The 13,297-nt window shown below is 43.9% G+C and overlaps 1 protein-coding gene across 4 annotated transcripts in view; it reads right to left on the reverse strand.

Annotated features, from left to right (window-relative positions):
- SLC26A8 (solute carrier family 26 member 8) overlaps positions 1–13,297 on the reverse strand; it is an 83,573-nt gene that overhangs the window by 22,856 nt on the left and 47,420 nt on the right. For all 4 annotated transcript variants that reach the window (XM_010389670.2, XM_010389671.2, XM_010389672.2 and 1 more), the window contains 3 exons: positions 12,067–12,214; positions 10,129–10,242; positions 2,658–2,735 (listed from right to left, as the gene is read on the reverse strand). In XM_010389670.2, coding sequence (XP_010387972.1) covers positions 2,658–2,735; positions 10,129–10,242; positions 12,067–12,214 — 340 coding nt within the window. The remainder of the gene's footprint in view (positions 1–2,657; positions 2,736–10,128; positions 10,243–12,066; positions 12,215–13,297) is intronic.

A 13,297-nucleotide genomic window follows, 5' to 3' on the forward strand; every position in this document is an offset into this window, starting at 1 on the left:
CTCCTCTATATTCTCTGCCTGGGAATTAGAACTAATCCTACCATGAGGAATGGCTGAGTCCACGCTTACTCTGGCTTTCTGAGGGTACCCAGTGACCCGTTAGACACAACAGGTCAGTAGAGGAGGGAAAAGCAAAGATGAAGTTGGCAGAAATTACTTCTTTCCCACCATACCATCTTTGCCACTATGCTATCTTCTTTCCAGTCCAGAATCTCCAAACTTCCTTCAGTTTGAAGAAATATGGTGGGAAGGAAAAGAAACTCAACCTCGTAGGGTTTTTGAAAGGTTTTTGACATGAGGCAGGGTGTATGGAGAGGAAACAAATCTTTTCATAAAATAATATGCAACAACGTTTTTATCCTTCTAAATATTAAGGTGAAACATGCTCATGGTATAAAGATGAGTTAAACTCATACATAATTTCCATTATCCCAGAGATAACCACTGGTATGTTCTGTGTTTTTCTTCCACACAAAATTGGAATAATATTGAATATATTATTTTGTATCATGTTTTTCAAAATTTGTGTTGGTCCTCTTGTAACTAGTTGAGATCCTAGCCTGAATGCTCTACTAATGACTCTTAACAAGGGTTTTGCAACTAGTCACAGTTTTTCAAGAAAGGAAGAAGTCATTTATAGCTTAGTACTCACAGAACCTTATTGTTACAGTAATTCAACTATTCCATTGATCTTCTTGTATCACAACTGCTCACTCAGAAACATGCTAACTAGGTGCTATAAAAGTAATGTGATGTAACATGGCAGCCAAAAGCAAGGGCTGTTCTGTCCCCAACATGTTTATAATAAAGGAGTCCCAACTTTTATCACTACCCTTCAGTGAACTCTGATCATTTTTGTTTGGAATTTTAAAATTCTGCTTCATTTAGTTGTAAAGAAAAAATATCCATGTCTAAAGTAAATTAGTGAGTGGCCCTCCTAAAATAGATTCCAACAGTGATAACAACAAAGGTGCTGTGGAAACTGGAGATGACCTCTACTGGGAATCAGAGGACCGCTTGCGTGTCAATTTGAGCTTACTAGTTCCACCCTCCTTGCATAGATTCCATGCCTTGGCTCCAAGGTCTGTGAATCATATGAACAGAAGGCAGCAGCAGCCTTGTGGGTGCTCTACTGAAACCTGCTATTCACCAGGTGGAAAGGAAGCATTCAGAAGGATGGAGATCACATTTACAACCACCCCAGTTCAGGGACAGCCACTTCGGTGTGTAACCAAGCTGCTACATCCACAAATAAACCTTCTCTCACCTCCCTAAGTACTATATAAAAATGGCTAACAGGAACATGAAGAAAACTTAAAAGGAGATGATGGTCACTGAGTATAGACCTACTGTAACTTAAGAACAGAAGGATTATAGCTAGTAATTAACAAACCTGGCATCTCTAACTACAAGGTGCTCAGTTTCACACAAAGGGAAGAAATGACACATTTGTATATAGAGGCATCCTAGCTGAATACTGAGTTAAGACACAACTTTCAGACTTGCCTTCTAGTGTTGTGAACTAATCAAGAGGCAGTGTGGCAGCAATGGGAAGACTGAGTTCACACAAATGCAGAACAAGGCCTTCTGGAAGCAGTGCAGGAAAACAGATGGCATGAATGCACAGTGAGTTTCCAAGCCCATGTTGGTGTGGCATCTGAAGTCTATTTTGGTCATTTTTCACTGAATCCTTACTTATGAAACTTACTTTATAGCTTAAGCAATAAAAAGATGATTTAATTATAATAATAATAACTTATTTATTTATTTACTGAGACAGTCTCACTCGGTCACCCAGGCTGGAGTGCAATGGCATGACCTCAGCTCACTGCAGCCTCCCAAGTTCAAGTGATTCTCTGCCTCAGCCTCTGGAGTGGCTGGGATTACAGGCATCTGCCACCATACCCAGCTAATTTTTGTATTTTTAGTAGAGACAGTGTTTTGCCATGTTGGCCTGGCTGATCTTGAACTCCTGATCTCAAGTCATCTGCCCAACTTGGCCTCTCAGAGTGCTAGGATTACACCACTCTTGGCCTATAACTAATGCTTTTTTTTTCAGATGGAGTCTCGCTCTGTAGCCCAGGTTTGAGTGCAGTGGTGGGATCTTGGCTCACTGCAATCTCTGCCTCCCAGGTTCAAGAGATTCTCCTGCCTCAGCCCCTCAAGTAGCTGGGATTACAGGCACGCACCACCATGACCAGCTAATTTTTGTATTTTTAGTAGAGACGGGGTTTCTCCATGTTGGCAAGGCGGGTCTTGTACTCCTGACTTCAGGCAATCTGCCCACCTTGGCCTCCCAAAGTGCTGGGATTACAAGTGCCAGCCATGGTGCCCGGCCCTATAACTAATGTTTCTTGAGTGTTTACTATAGGCCCAATACTATTACATCTATCTATCGACACACCATATAGATCTTATACTTATACATAAATATATGTGTGTGTGTGTGTATATATATCACATCATTTAACCTTAACCCTGTGATGCAGATACTATTATTTTGAATGAAAGGGACTAGAGATAGGCTGGAGCAGCCATTGGGGATAATCCGAATGCAGTTCTCCTCGGAGATGCCCCCTGCACACGCACACACACACCAAGGAGCAATCCAGAGCCCTGGTCATTGTTGACTTAGTTATTTGATCAGTTCTACTTACATTTGGCAGTGCGTAGAAAAAGTGTCCCATCTTCACCATCAGGAGCAGCATCACACCTGCGCCTACCAGAGATGCAAACTGAGGAGACAGAGCCAGTTGGAGAGAAACCATCAGGAATGTATTGGTCCCTGTCTGCAACTGAGGCCTTCTGCTTGGTGAGAAGCATGTCAGTTTTTCTTAAAAGGAGTTGAGTTCAGCCCAAGTGTATTTTTGTTGAACTGACATTTTCAAGTCTTATCAAAGTGCTAAACACATACTAGGTACTCAATAAATACTCCCTGAATGAATGGAAAGATGCTCCCTGAAAAGTTCCACATTGTACTGGGCATTTGAATCTTTACTGCCACTGCTCTGTGCTATGAAGATGAATTCTCCTAAAATCTGATTTGCATCTCCTCCTAAGTTTAACCTCTCCTTGCACAATTTAGAAAAGCCCTAGTTGGCCAGGCGCGGTGGCTCACACCTGTAATCCTAGCACTTTGGGAGGCTGAGGCGGGCAGATCACGAGGTCAAAAGATGGAGACCATCCTGGCCAACATGGTGAAACTCCGTCTCTCCTAAAAATACAAAAATTAGCTGGGCGTGGTGGCGCACGCCTGTAATTCCAGCTACTTGGGAGGCTGAGGGAGGAGTATCACTTGAAGACAGAGATTGCAGTGAGCCACGATCGCACCACTGCACTCCAGCCTGGTGACAGAGCGAGACTCCATCTCAAGAAAAGGAAAGAAAAGCCCTAGTAGCTCCTCAGTGTCAGCCCTAAAATCCCAACCATCCTACTTCCTATGTAAACAAATTTCCCACCCCTCACTCTCCTGTTTGCTGCTTGGGTAACTGCCCATCTAGCAGCTTCAGTGGAGCTTCATCTTTTTTTTTTTTTTTTTTTGAGACGGAGTGTCGCTCTGTCGCCCAGGCTGGAGTGTAGTGGCCGGATCTCAGCTCACTGCAAGCTCCGCCTCCCGGGTTTACGCCATTCTCCTGGCTCAGCCTCCCGAGTAGCTGGGACTACAGGCGCCCGCCACCTTGCCCGGCTAGTTTTTTGTATTTTTTTTTTAGTAGAGACGGGGTTTCACCGTGTTAGCCAGGATGGTCTCGATCTCCTGACCTCGTGATCCGCCCGTCTCGGCCTCCCAAAGTGCTGGGATTACAGGCTTGAGCCACCGCGCCCGGCCCTGGAGCTTCATCTTCACACAAAGATAATCACTTCCCATTTTCCTGCTTTAGTTTCTCTCTGCTTCAGGGCCATCAAAAGGAAAGAAAGAAAGAAAAAGCTACAAACATGAGTCAAGGCTGTATATAGCAGCTCTGGATCCTATCCCAGTTGGGTTGACTACTCTGGGCTCAGTGTCTCTTGGTAAGCAGTGATTCTCACTTGGCAAAATAAAGGTGGAAAACTAAGAAGCATAGTTTCCTTGATAAGCCCAGTGCTGTCTGCATAGTCCTGAACTCATTATATCCTCTATTGGTAAATTTCCATTTTGTAAGCCCCTAGTAAGACAAGTAATAGAAACCAGTGTCATTTTCCACTGTGATGGGAATAGGGGATGGGGCAAAACTATAGCCACAAATCAAAACAAGGGCACAGAAAAGCAAGAACAGAGGGAGTCTCTCAATTCTAATCTACCAAAGGACCACTCAGCAATGATTCTCTGATTTTTCTCTGTATTTTTTACATGGGGGGAGAAAACACATCTTCCCACTGGGTTCCCTCTCACTACTCATTGCTATTTGCCATATAAATGTATTGCTGAAAATAATAGCAATGCAATCAACTTCCTTCTTCTTTCTTTCCCCGTCCCAGCTGATTCACAGCTAAAGTGAGTGGCCTGATATGGAAAGGCTGAATCACATGAGAGTAGTGTAGGAAGGACTCAGGAAAATGGATCACCATAACTGAAACTCAGAAAGCTCTGATGGCAAACATTTCAGACACTGTGGAACTGAGACAGGTAACCCCAAAGCCTCTCCAGCCAGGTGACATGTCAGCCTGTTGCTGGATCTAACTTCTGCCTCTAGCTTCAGTTGGCCTTTGCTGATGCTATAGAAGAAAACTATTTTCATTAGCACAGGAAATCTATATCAGGCCTTTTCTTTTCTGCCACTTTTTTTCTCCAAGATTCTTTTGATTATTTTTAAGGAAACAAAGGCAGGCACACAGCACAATAAGTTGTATAAAACGAGGTTAGGCCAGGTGTGGTAGCTCACACCTGTAATCCCAGCACTTTGGAAGGCCAAGCCAGGCAGATTACCTGAGGTCAGGAGTTTGAGACCAGCCTGGCCAACATGGTGAAACACCATCTCTACTAAAAATAAAAAATATTAGCTGGGCATAGTGGCAGGTGCCTGTAATCCCAGCTACTTCGGAGGCTAAGGCAGGAGAATTGCTTGTACCCTGTAGGCAGAGGTTGCAGTGAGCCAAGACTGCACCAATGCACTCTAGTCAGGGCAACAAGAGCAAAACTCCATCTCAAAACAACAACAACAACAACAACAACAACAAAAACCTAGGTCAAAATGAGCACAAACTAGACACCAAATCCCATAAAATTAACTGCTCAGAGAGGGTTGGAAGCCTGCCAATAATTGTGTCTCTCTTGGCTGCACAGTCATCGGAATGGGCTTTGGGATCAGAGGACCATCCTCAGTGGCATTGTGCCTCAGTAAGGTGCTCGATGGCTCTCAGAAGCTCAGCCTCAGTGCCTGAACAGGCTCTGATGAGAGCAAGCACTGTCTGTCTGCTTTACATCTCGTGCATGCTTTGTTTTTCTGACCAGATTTTCCATCACTTTTCCAGACTTTCTTGAACAAAGACTGACTCTGCCTTCTCTCCAGAGAGTCAAAGCCATGTGAGTCTCCATAGCCACAGCCACAACCACAAGCAACATGCAGACTCTCAGCCATCAATTGGTCCATGTACAGGGGGTTCCATGAAGCAGAATAGCAGATGATGGACACCTGCCCAGGCACTTGGGTCTTGGGGTAGAAGTGATGATTTTTGAACTCTTAAGTGACAGGTACCCATTAGCATCTAATTTAATTCTCACAATGGGCAAGTTTGTCTTATCCCCATTTGCAGATGAAGACTAGAGCCTCAGAGAGCAAAATTAATTTGCCCAAGGTCACATACATCTAGGAAGCATGGAGTCAAGTTCAACCTCCCCTGACCATCTGACTCCAAAATCCAGGCTCTCTCCACAGCCCCACTGGCTTCCTCTAAAAAGAACACAACACATTCATTTCTCTCTTTTACAATAACCCATTTTTAAAGCTCTTCTGGGAGCCTGGGCAAGGCAGGTCCTTAGCAAACAGGGAGCAATGAAAGAAACCTAATCTTACAGAACAGGGGAGCACAGTACTAAGAACAGGATGAGCAGAAAGATGGACTGCGGGACAGCCCAGGTGGCCACAGGCCCACTAGGGCTCATCACATCCCCTTTGCCATGGGTCAGCCCTGCCAATGCCTCAAGCTGAGGCTGTGGCCAGAAGGACCAGTAGGTTTTGCTGCAACCACTGGAGGGAAATCTGTTCTAGACAGCAATAAATTAAATGAAATCTAGACAGATATACACAGTTTGCATCTATGCCAGATAAAAAATAAAAACAAAGTGACCCTTGATGGCAGGTTATTTTTGAGAGGTTCAGAGCCAGCCCCCTGTTTCTCTTTTCTGCAGTCCTAAGGAACTTTGAAGAAATAGGGGCATTCTCAGGCAGAGTGAATCAAAAGCCCCCAAGAGTTTGGGGCACAGTGGCTCATGCCTGTAATCCTAGCACTTTGGGGGGCCGAAGTGAGAAGATCACTTGAGGCCCGGAGTTTGGACAACATAGTGAGACCCTGTCTCTACCAAAAAAAAAAAAAAAAAAAATCTTAAGGCCTCTAGAGATAACAGGTGGAGAAAAAACTCCACTCCCATGGAATGAAGAAGATGAATGAGTCTCAGAGGCCTTTTCTGGTCCAGATTTGGAACTCAAGAGTATAGTCTGGGCAGCTGCCATGTGTAGGGCCAGGGGTCAGCAGCATTCTCTGCTTGAGCCAGCGATTTGCAATGGCATGTCAAGGCCTCAGGGAGGGCTTTTCAGCATTCCTAGGGACATGCCTCCCTGTGGAGGGCCACTGCACTGCCTTGAGAGGTGTCACTGGCAGAACTGTGCTGCACAGGTGAACAAGGTGGCAGTGGAAAACAAAATGAGTGCCATAGGCTACCTTTGAGGCAGACCTTCTTTCCAACAGGCTAAAATGCTAAAAGTGGGCTTGCTCAGGGGTTGGAAATTCAATTGTCCACCAAAACCCTCCCAAAACTTGGCCTTTCTATTCCCAGAATCAATGAGTGCAGTTGGCAAAGCCATTCTTCCTCCAGTCCGCATTACACGCACAAGTAGAATCCTGCCATTAAGACAACTCTGAGGCTGAACTGAAGCCCTTCTTCCTCCTTCCATCTACACATACCCTAAACCCTTTCAGTGCTCCATGAAAGTCCCACTTCTGCCATCATTCTCCTTGCAATATTTATGCCTCTTTTAACAAATCGTCCTCATTTTGCACTCAATTTTCCTTGCACTGTGATTTAGTTTTTTTCTAGTCATGCACATCTTGTCTCTCAAATTTACATTATGCTTATATACTGAATAAACAAAGTATGTCAGAAAAAGTTAGTGGAACTGGGCCGGGCGCGGTGGCTCAAGCCTGTAATCCCAGCACTTTGGGAGGCCGAGACGGGTGGATCACGAGGTCAGGAGATTGAGACCATCCTGGCTAACATGGTGAAACCCTGTCTCTACTAAAAAATACAAAAAACTAGCTGGGCGAGGTGGCAGGCGCCTGTAGTCCCAGCTACTCCGGGAGGCTGAGGCAGGAGAATGGCGTGAACCCGGGAGGTGGAGCTTGCAGTGAGCTGAGATCCTGCCACTACATTCCAGCCTGGGCGACAGAGCGAGACTCCGTCTCAAAAATAAAAAAAAAAAAAAAAAAAAAAAAAAAGTTAGTGGAACTAATCTCTGGGGATAGCCATTTCCATTTCTTCTTATAAAGCTCTCCAGTCTTTTTGGAGTCTCTTTGACTCCAGAGTTTTTGCATGCTTGTACAAACACTCTTCTTTTGAACATAGCCCAAATTTCTCTGTCTGTTAATCAGTAGTGGAAAAGGCCAATGTATCCAGAAGAAGCTCTGTGACAAACAAAACTTAGTCCACATAAAGTGGTATGATGTAATCTTATTCTAGACCAAACTTGTCCAACCTGAGGCCTGAGGGCCACATGTGGCCCAGGACAGCTTTGGATGCAGCCCAACACAAATTCGGAAACTTTCTTAAAATATTATAAAGTGTTTTTGCTATGGTTTTTTTTTTTTTTTTTTTTTAGCTTATCAGCTATCATTAGAGTTAGTGCATTTTATGTGTGGCCCAAGACAATTTTCCTTCTTCCAATGGGGCCAGGGAAGCCAAAAGATTGGACACCCCTGCTCTATACCCATGCTCTCACCCCTGCCTAATCTTTCTGACTTGTATTAGCTTTTACCTTATGCTTCACCACATATTTGCCCATGAACTATGACACTGTCTTTCCATGTGAAAGTTGACTATTCATTCTGCTGACACATTCGTTTCTGACCATGGCTACACCTTTTACTATATTTCTGCAGAAGCTTGTCTTTGACCTCTGCCACTGTTTCTCTGGCCTCTGAATGCTGACTCATTCCCTGGGCAACCTCAGTTTCAATTCTGATAGCTTTCTGACATTTTGTCACGCTACGAAGTTGAGATGGGACACCTCTCAGGTTAGCATGTTGTAATTTTATCTAGTCAGTTCAAAACTCATGAACACTGGGCTGGGCGCAGTAGTTCACGCCTGTAATCCCTGCACTTTGGGAGGCCAAGGCGGGCAGATCACTTGAGTTCAAGAGTTCAAGACCAGCCTGGCCAACATAGTAAAACTCCAACTCTGCTAAAAATGCAAAAATTAGCTGGACATCATGGCAGATGCCTGTAATCCCAGCTACTTGGGAGGCTGAGGCAGGAAAATCACTTGAGCCTGGGAAGCGGAGGTTGCAGTGAGCCGAGATCGCGTCACTGCACTGCAGCCTGGGCGACAGAGCAAGACTGTGTCTCAAAACAAAAACAAAACCAAAAACAAAAAACAAAACTCATGAACATTAGACTTATAAAATTTCATGCCTGCAGTTAGACACTTTGCCTCTACAGTCTTTTCGACCACCATTTTCTCTATGTTACGCTTAACACATACCTACAACATTTAGTTTACTGACTCAGAATACCTGCAGAAAATCTGACCTAGATAATTTTCTCTTATACAAAAGTAGAACAATTACACATTCTCTGGGCTCTGCTAGACAAAGACCCGACTTCTTGTCATGAAAGCCCCTTGCCATGCCCTTTTGAGGAAGCCAGGAAAATTTTTGGTTTGCTGTCAGGGTGTGTAGAGCTGTATTATGGCTTTTCCAGACTAGGTGTGAGAATGCATCTTCCCATAGTGGGGGAAAACATTAGCAGATGATGGTAAGTTTACCAGAAATATTCGTGTTTTTCTTCTTTGAGACGGAGTCTCATTCTGCCACCCAGGCTGGAGTGCAGTGGCACCATCTCAGCTCATTGCAACCTCTGCCTCCTAGGTTCAGCGATTCTCCTGTGCCAGCCTCCTGGGTAGCTGAAATTGTATGTGTGCACCACAACACCCAGCTAATTTTTTTTTTTATTTCTAGTAGAGACGGGGTTTCACCATGTTAACCAGGCTGGTGTCAAACTCCTGACCTCAAGTGATCCACCCTCTTTGGCCTTCCAAAGTGTTGGTATTACAGGCGTGAGCCACCACACCTGGCCAGTTTACCAAAAATATTCTTATCCTTTAGGTATGTTACATGGAAAGTGGGGTTTTGTGGGCTAATATATGGAAACCTCTCACATATAATATTTCTATAGAAAATGGCTTTCGGCTGGGCACAGTGGCTCACACCTGTAATCCCAGCACTTTGGGAGGCTAAGGCAGGTGGATCACAAGGTCAGGAGATTGAGACCATCCTGGCTAACACGGTGAAACCCCGTCTCTACTAAAAATACAAAAAATTTAGCCGGGCACAGTAGCGGGTGCCTATAGTCCCAGCTACTTTGGAGGCTGAGGCAGGAGAATGGCGTGAACCCAGGAGGCGGAGCTTGCAGTGAGCTGAGATAGCGCCACTGCACTCCAGCCTGGGTGACAGAGCGAGACTCCATCTCAAAAAAAAAAAAAAAGAAGAAGAAACAGAAAACAGCTTTCAAGTTCCACATTGACAAGTAACTTTTAAGACAAAATCTGAGCAAAAATTAAGGCAAGCATGGAATCCAAATTCTTCCCAGAGGTCTTTCCCATTAAGTATAACATTAAAACAGCAACAAGATTAAACCCATTTAATTCCCTACTCTGAATATACATATGAATTGATATGAATATGTTTATGTAGTAGAGATCAAATTGTATTTCAACATACCTGTTGTCTTCCTCCAGATTTATCCTGGATAATAGTCCTAGCAACAGCACCAGTAAACACACAAGATCTGAAAAATGAACTGACGACATTGCAAAGGCCTATGGCTATTAAATCCTGTAAAGAAATGGCAGATGCTTTAGGCCCCCCTCTTTGTTGAAGAATGCTGATTTTATTTTGAGTTGAAGGCATATGGTTTATTTTTTTATATGAAGATAGGGTTGTTTGCATCACTTGAAATAACAGATTGAAATATTATTAGAAGGCTAGGCGAGGTGGCTCACGCCTATAAGCTCAGCACTTTGGGAGGCTGAGGCTGGTGAATCACCTGAGGTTGGGAGTTCGAGACCAGCCTGACCAACATGGAGAAACCCCATCTCTACTAAAAATAGGAAATTTGCCAGGCGTAGTAGCGCATGCCTGTAATCCCAGCTACTCAGGAGGCTGAGGCAGGAGAATTGCTTGAACCTGAGAGGTGGAGGTTGTGGTGAGCCAAGATTGCACTACTGCACTCCAGCCTGGGCAACAAGAGTGAAACTCTGTCTCAAAAAATAAAAATAAAAATAAAAATAAAAATAAAAATAAAAATAAAAATAAATTAGAAAGAACGAAAGGATGGCACATCTGATTTTCTTGATTAAACTGAATCGTCATTTTAGCTAGTCATCACAAGGGAAGTGCTTTTTCAAGGTGAGAAAATGAGACCCTGGCATTTTTATTCTCTTTCAAGTGATGACCAGGACTTAGGATGACAGGGAGAAGCATAATGCTATTCTCCCTGCCTTATGTACTAACCTAAAGGTCAAATTTGGCTGGGTGCAGTGGATCACACCTGTAATCCCAGCACTTTGGGAGGCCGAGGCAGGCAGACCATGAGGTCAGGAGTTCAAGACCAGCCTGGTCAACATGGTGAACCCTCATCTCTACTAAAAATACACAAATTAGCTGGGCATGGTGGTGAGTGCCTGTAATCCCCGCTACTTGGGTGGCTGAGGCAGGAGAATCGCTTGAACCCGGGAGGTGGAGGTTGCAGTGAACCAAGATCATGCCATTGCACTCCAGCCTGGGCAACAAGAGCAAAACTCCGTCTCAAAACAAAACAAAAAAGGTCATATTGGAATACCCATTGCTTCCATATTTCCCTCTTGAGTTCTAGGGAAAAGGCCAAATTCAGAGTAGTTGAAGACTTTCCCTAAAAGACAAAAACTATTTCTGGGAGGCCAACTGTATGATATTAGCAGCCCTCGCTTTGTTGTTGTTGCTGTTGTTGTTGTTGTTGTTGAGATGGAGTATCACTCTGTCGCCCAGGCTGGAGTGCAGTGGTGTGATCTCGGCTCACTGCAAGCTCCACCTCCTGGGTTCACGCCATTCTCCTGCCTCAGCCTCCCAAGTAGCTGGGACTACAGGCACCTGCCACCCCGCCTGGTTAACTTTTTAATTTTTAATTTTATTTTTATTTTGTAGTAGAGACTAGGTTTCACCGTGTTAGCCAGGATGGTCTCGATCTCCTGACCTCGTAATCTGCCCGCCTTGGCCTCCCAAAGTGCTGGGATTACAGGCGTGAGCCACTGTGCCTGGCCCAACCCTGGCTTTTTATAGGATGTTCTGCAGCATTTCTTATTGCACCTCAGTATGTGGTTGGAGGACTTGGTAGAAAGCAAGCTAAAATTAAGAAAGGTGAAACTCTCCTAACTTAACAACATGATGCCATAATTTTCTGGACTCTCTGTACCATATCTGTTCTAGGGCAATAACACTCAGGTTAATTCAAGTGGTCTCAAAGTTAAGTATCCCTCACCTCTCAAAAATCCTTTGTGATTACTGTCCAAATCATGGTCCAAGTGGCTCTTCAGTTAAAAAAGACTCCAGCCTTCATGTTGGCAGGAGGCTTTGATTAAAGAACAAAGAGTTAAGGATCAGAGAAAGTAATAGTCCTCTCACCTGGTTGGAATTGACACTGTAGTTGTGAAGACTGGCAATCTTCTTGCCCAGAAATATGAGCAGAAAGGAGCTCACCAAAGATAAGGAGATGGCTTGTAAAATTATCTTGGGAAGAAGGCTGAAATCTGGTGTTACAGGAAACAGGAAGCTGGAATAGAATAGTGGAATTATTTCTGGATAGGAGGAATCCTTTCTTGGTATCTCCACCACTCTATTCTAATATTGGGCCGTCCTGATTCTTTTTTTTTTTTTTTTAATGACAATAGGGACAAGTGGAGTGATTGAGGCAGCAGCCTGCCAAAACTGCCAGCAAACCAAGCCACGTTATGAAAGCCATTGAGAGAACATGCTGTTATGTCTTGTAGTTCAGTGTGTTTGCCAGGTAGCAATGACAATAAGCAGAACAGGCAAAACCTTAACGATTCATGAAAAATGGTTTCTTGATACTGTTTGAGACCATACCAATAGGTGAACAATAGGTGGATATTTAAGGAAGACATGATGCCTATTTTATAGAATCTCTTCCAGAAGTTGAATATGAGGCAATACTTTCCAAGTCTTTCTATAATGTCAACATATGGCTGGGTATGGTGACTCACGCCTGCAATCCCAGCACTTTGGGAGACCGAGGTGGGTGGATGACTTGAGGTCAGGAGTTCGAGACCAGCCTGACCAACATGGTGAAACCCTGTCTCTACTGAAAATACAAAAAATTAGCCGAGTGTGGTGGTGTGCACCTGTAATACCAGCTACTCTGGAGGCTGAGGCACAAGAATCTCTTACACCCAGGAGGCGGAGGTTGCAGTGAGCAGAGATCGCACCATTGCACTCCAGCCTGGGTGATAGAGTGAGACTCAGTCTCAAAAAAAAAAAAAAAAAAATCGATATACTCTGACACTAAAACCAGACACAGATAGCACAAGAAAAACAAAACAAAACAAACAAATAACCCAAAAAACAAAACTCAGGCCAATATCCTTCATAAACATAAATGCAAAAATTCTTATCATTTTAGCAAGTCAATATATAAAAGGATAATACACTGTGATCAAGTGGGGTTTATTCCAGAATGAAGCATTAGTTTAACAGTCAGAAATCAAGCACAATATTAACAGACTATAGAAGGAAAAAGAAATCTTGATGATTTGGGGGGAGTAGTGTTTTTCCATAGATCCATACTGGCGTAATTCTTTAAGTCAAATCTGGAAGCACCAATATGCTTCCTTTTTTA

Source organism: Rhinopithecus roxellana, chromosome 4 (assembly GCF_007565055.1).
Source record: "Rhinopithecus roxellana isolate Shanxi Qingling chromosome 4, ASM756505v1, whole genome shotgun sequence".
NCBI classification, from domain to species: Eukaryota; Metazoa; Chordata; class Mammalia; order Primates; family Cercopithecidae; genus Rhinopithecus; species Rhinopithecus roxellana.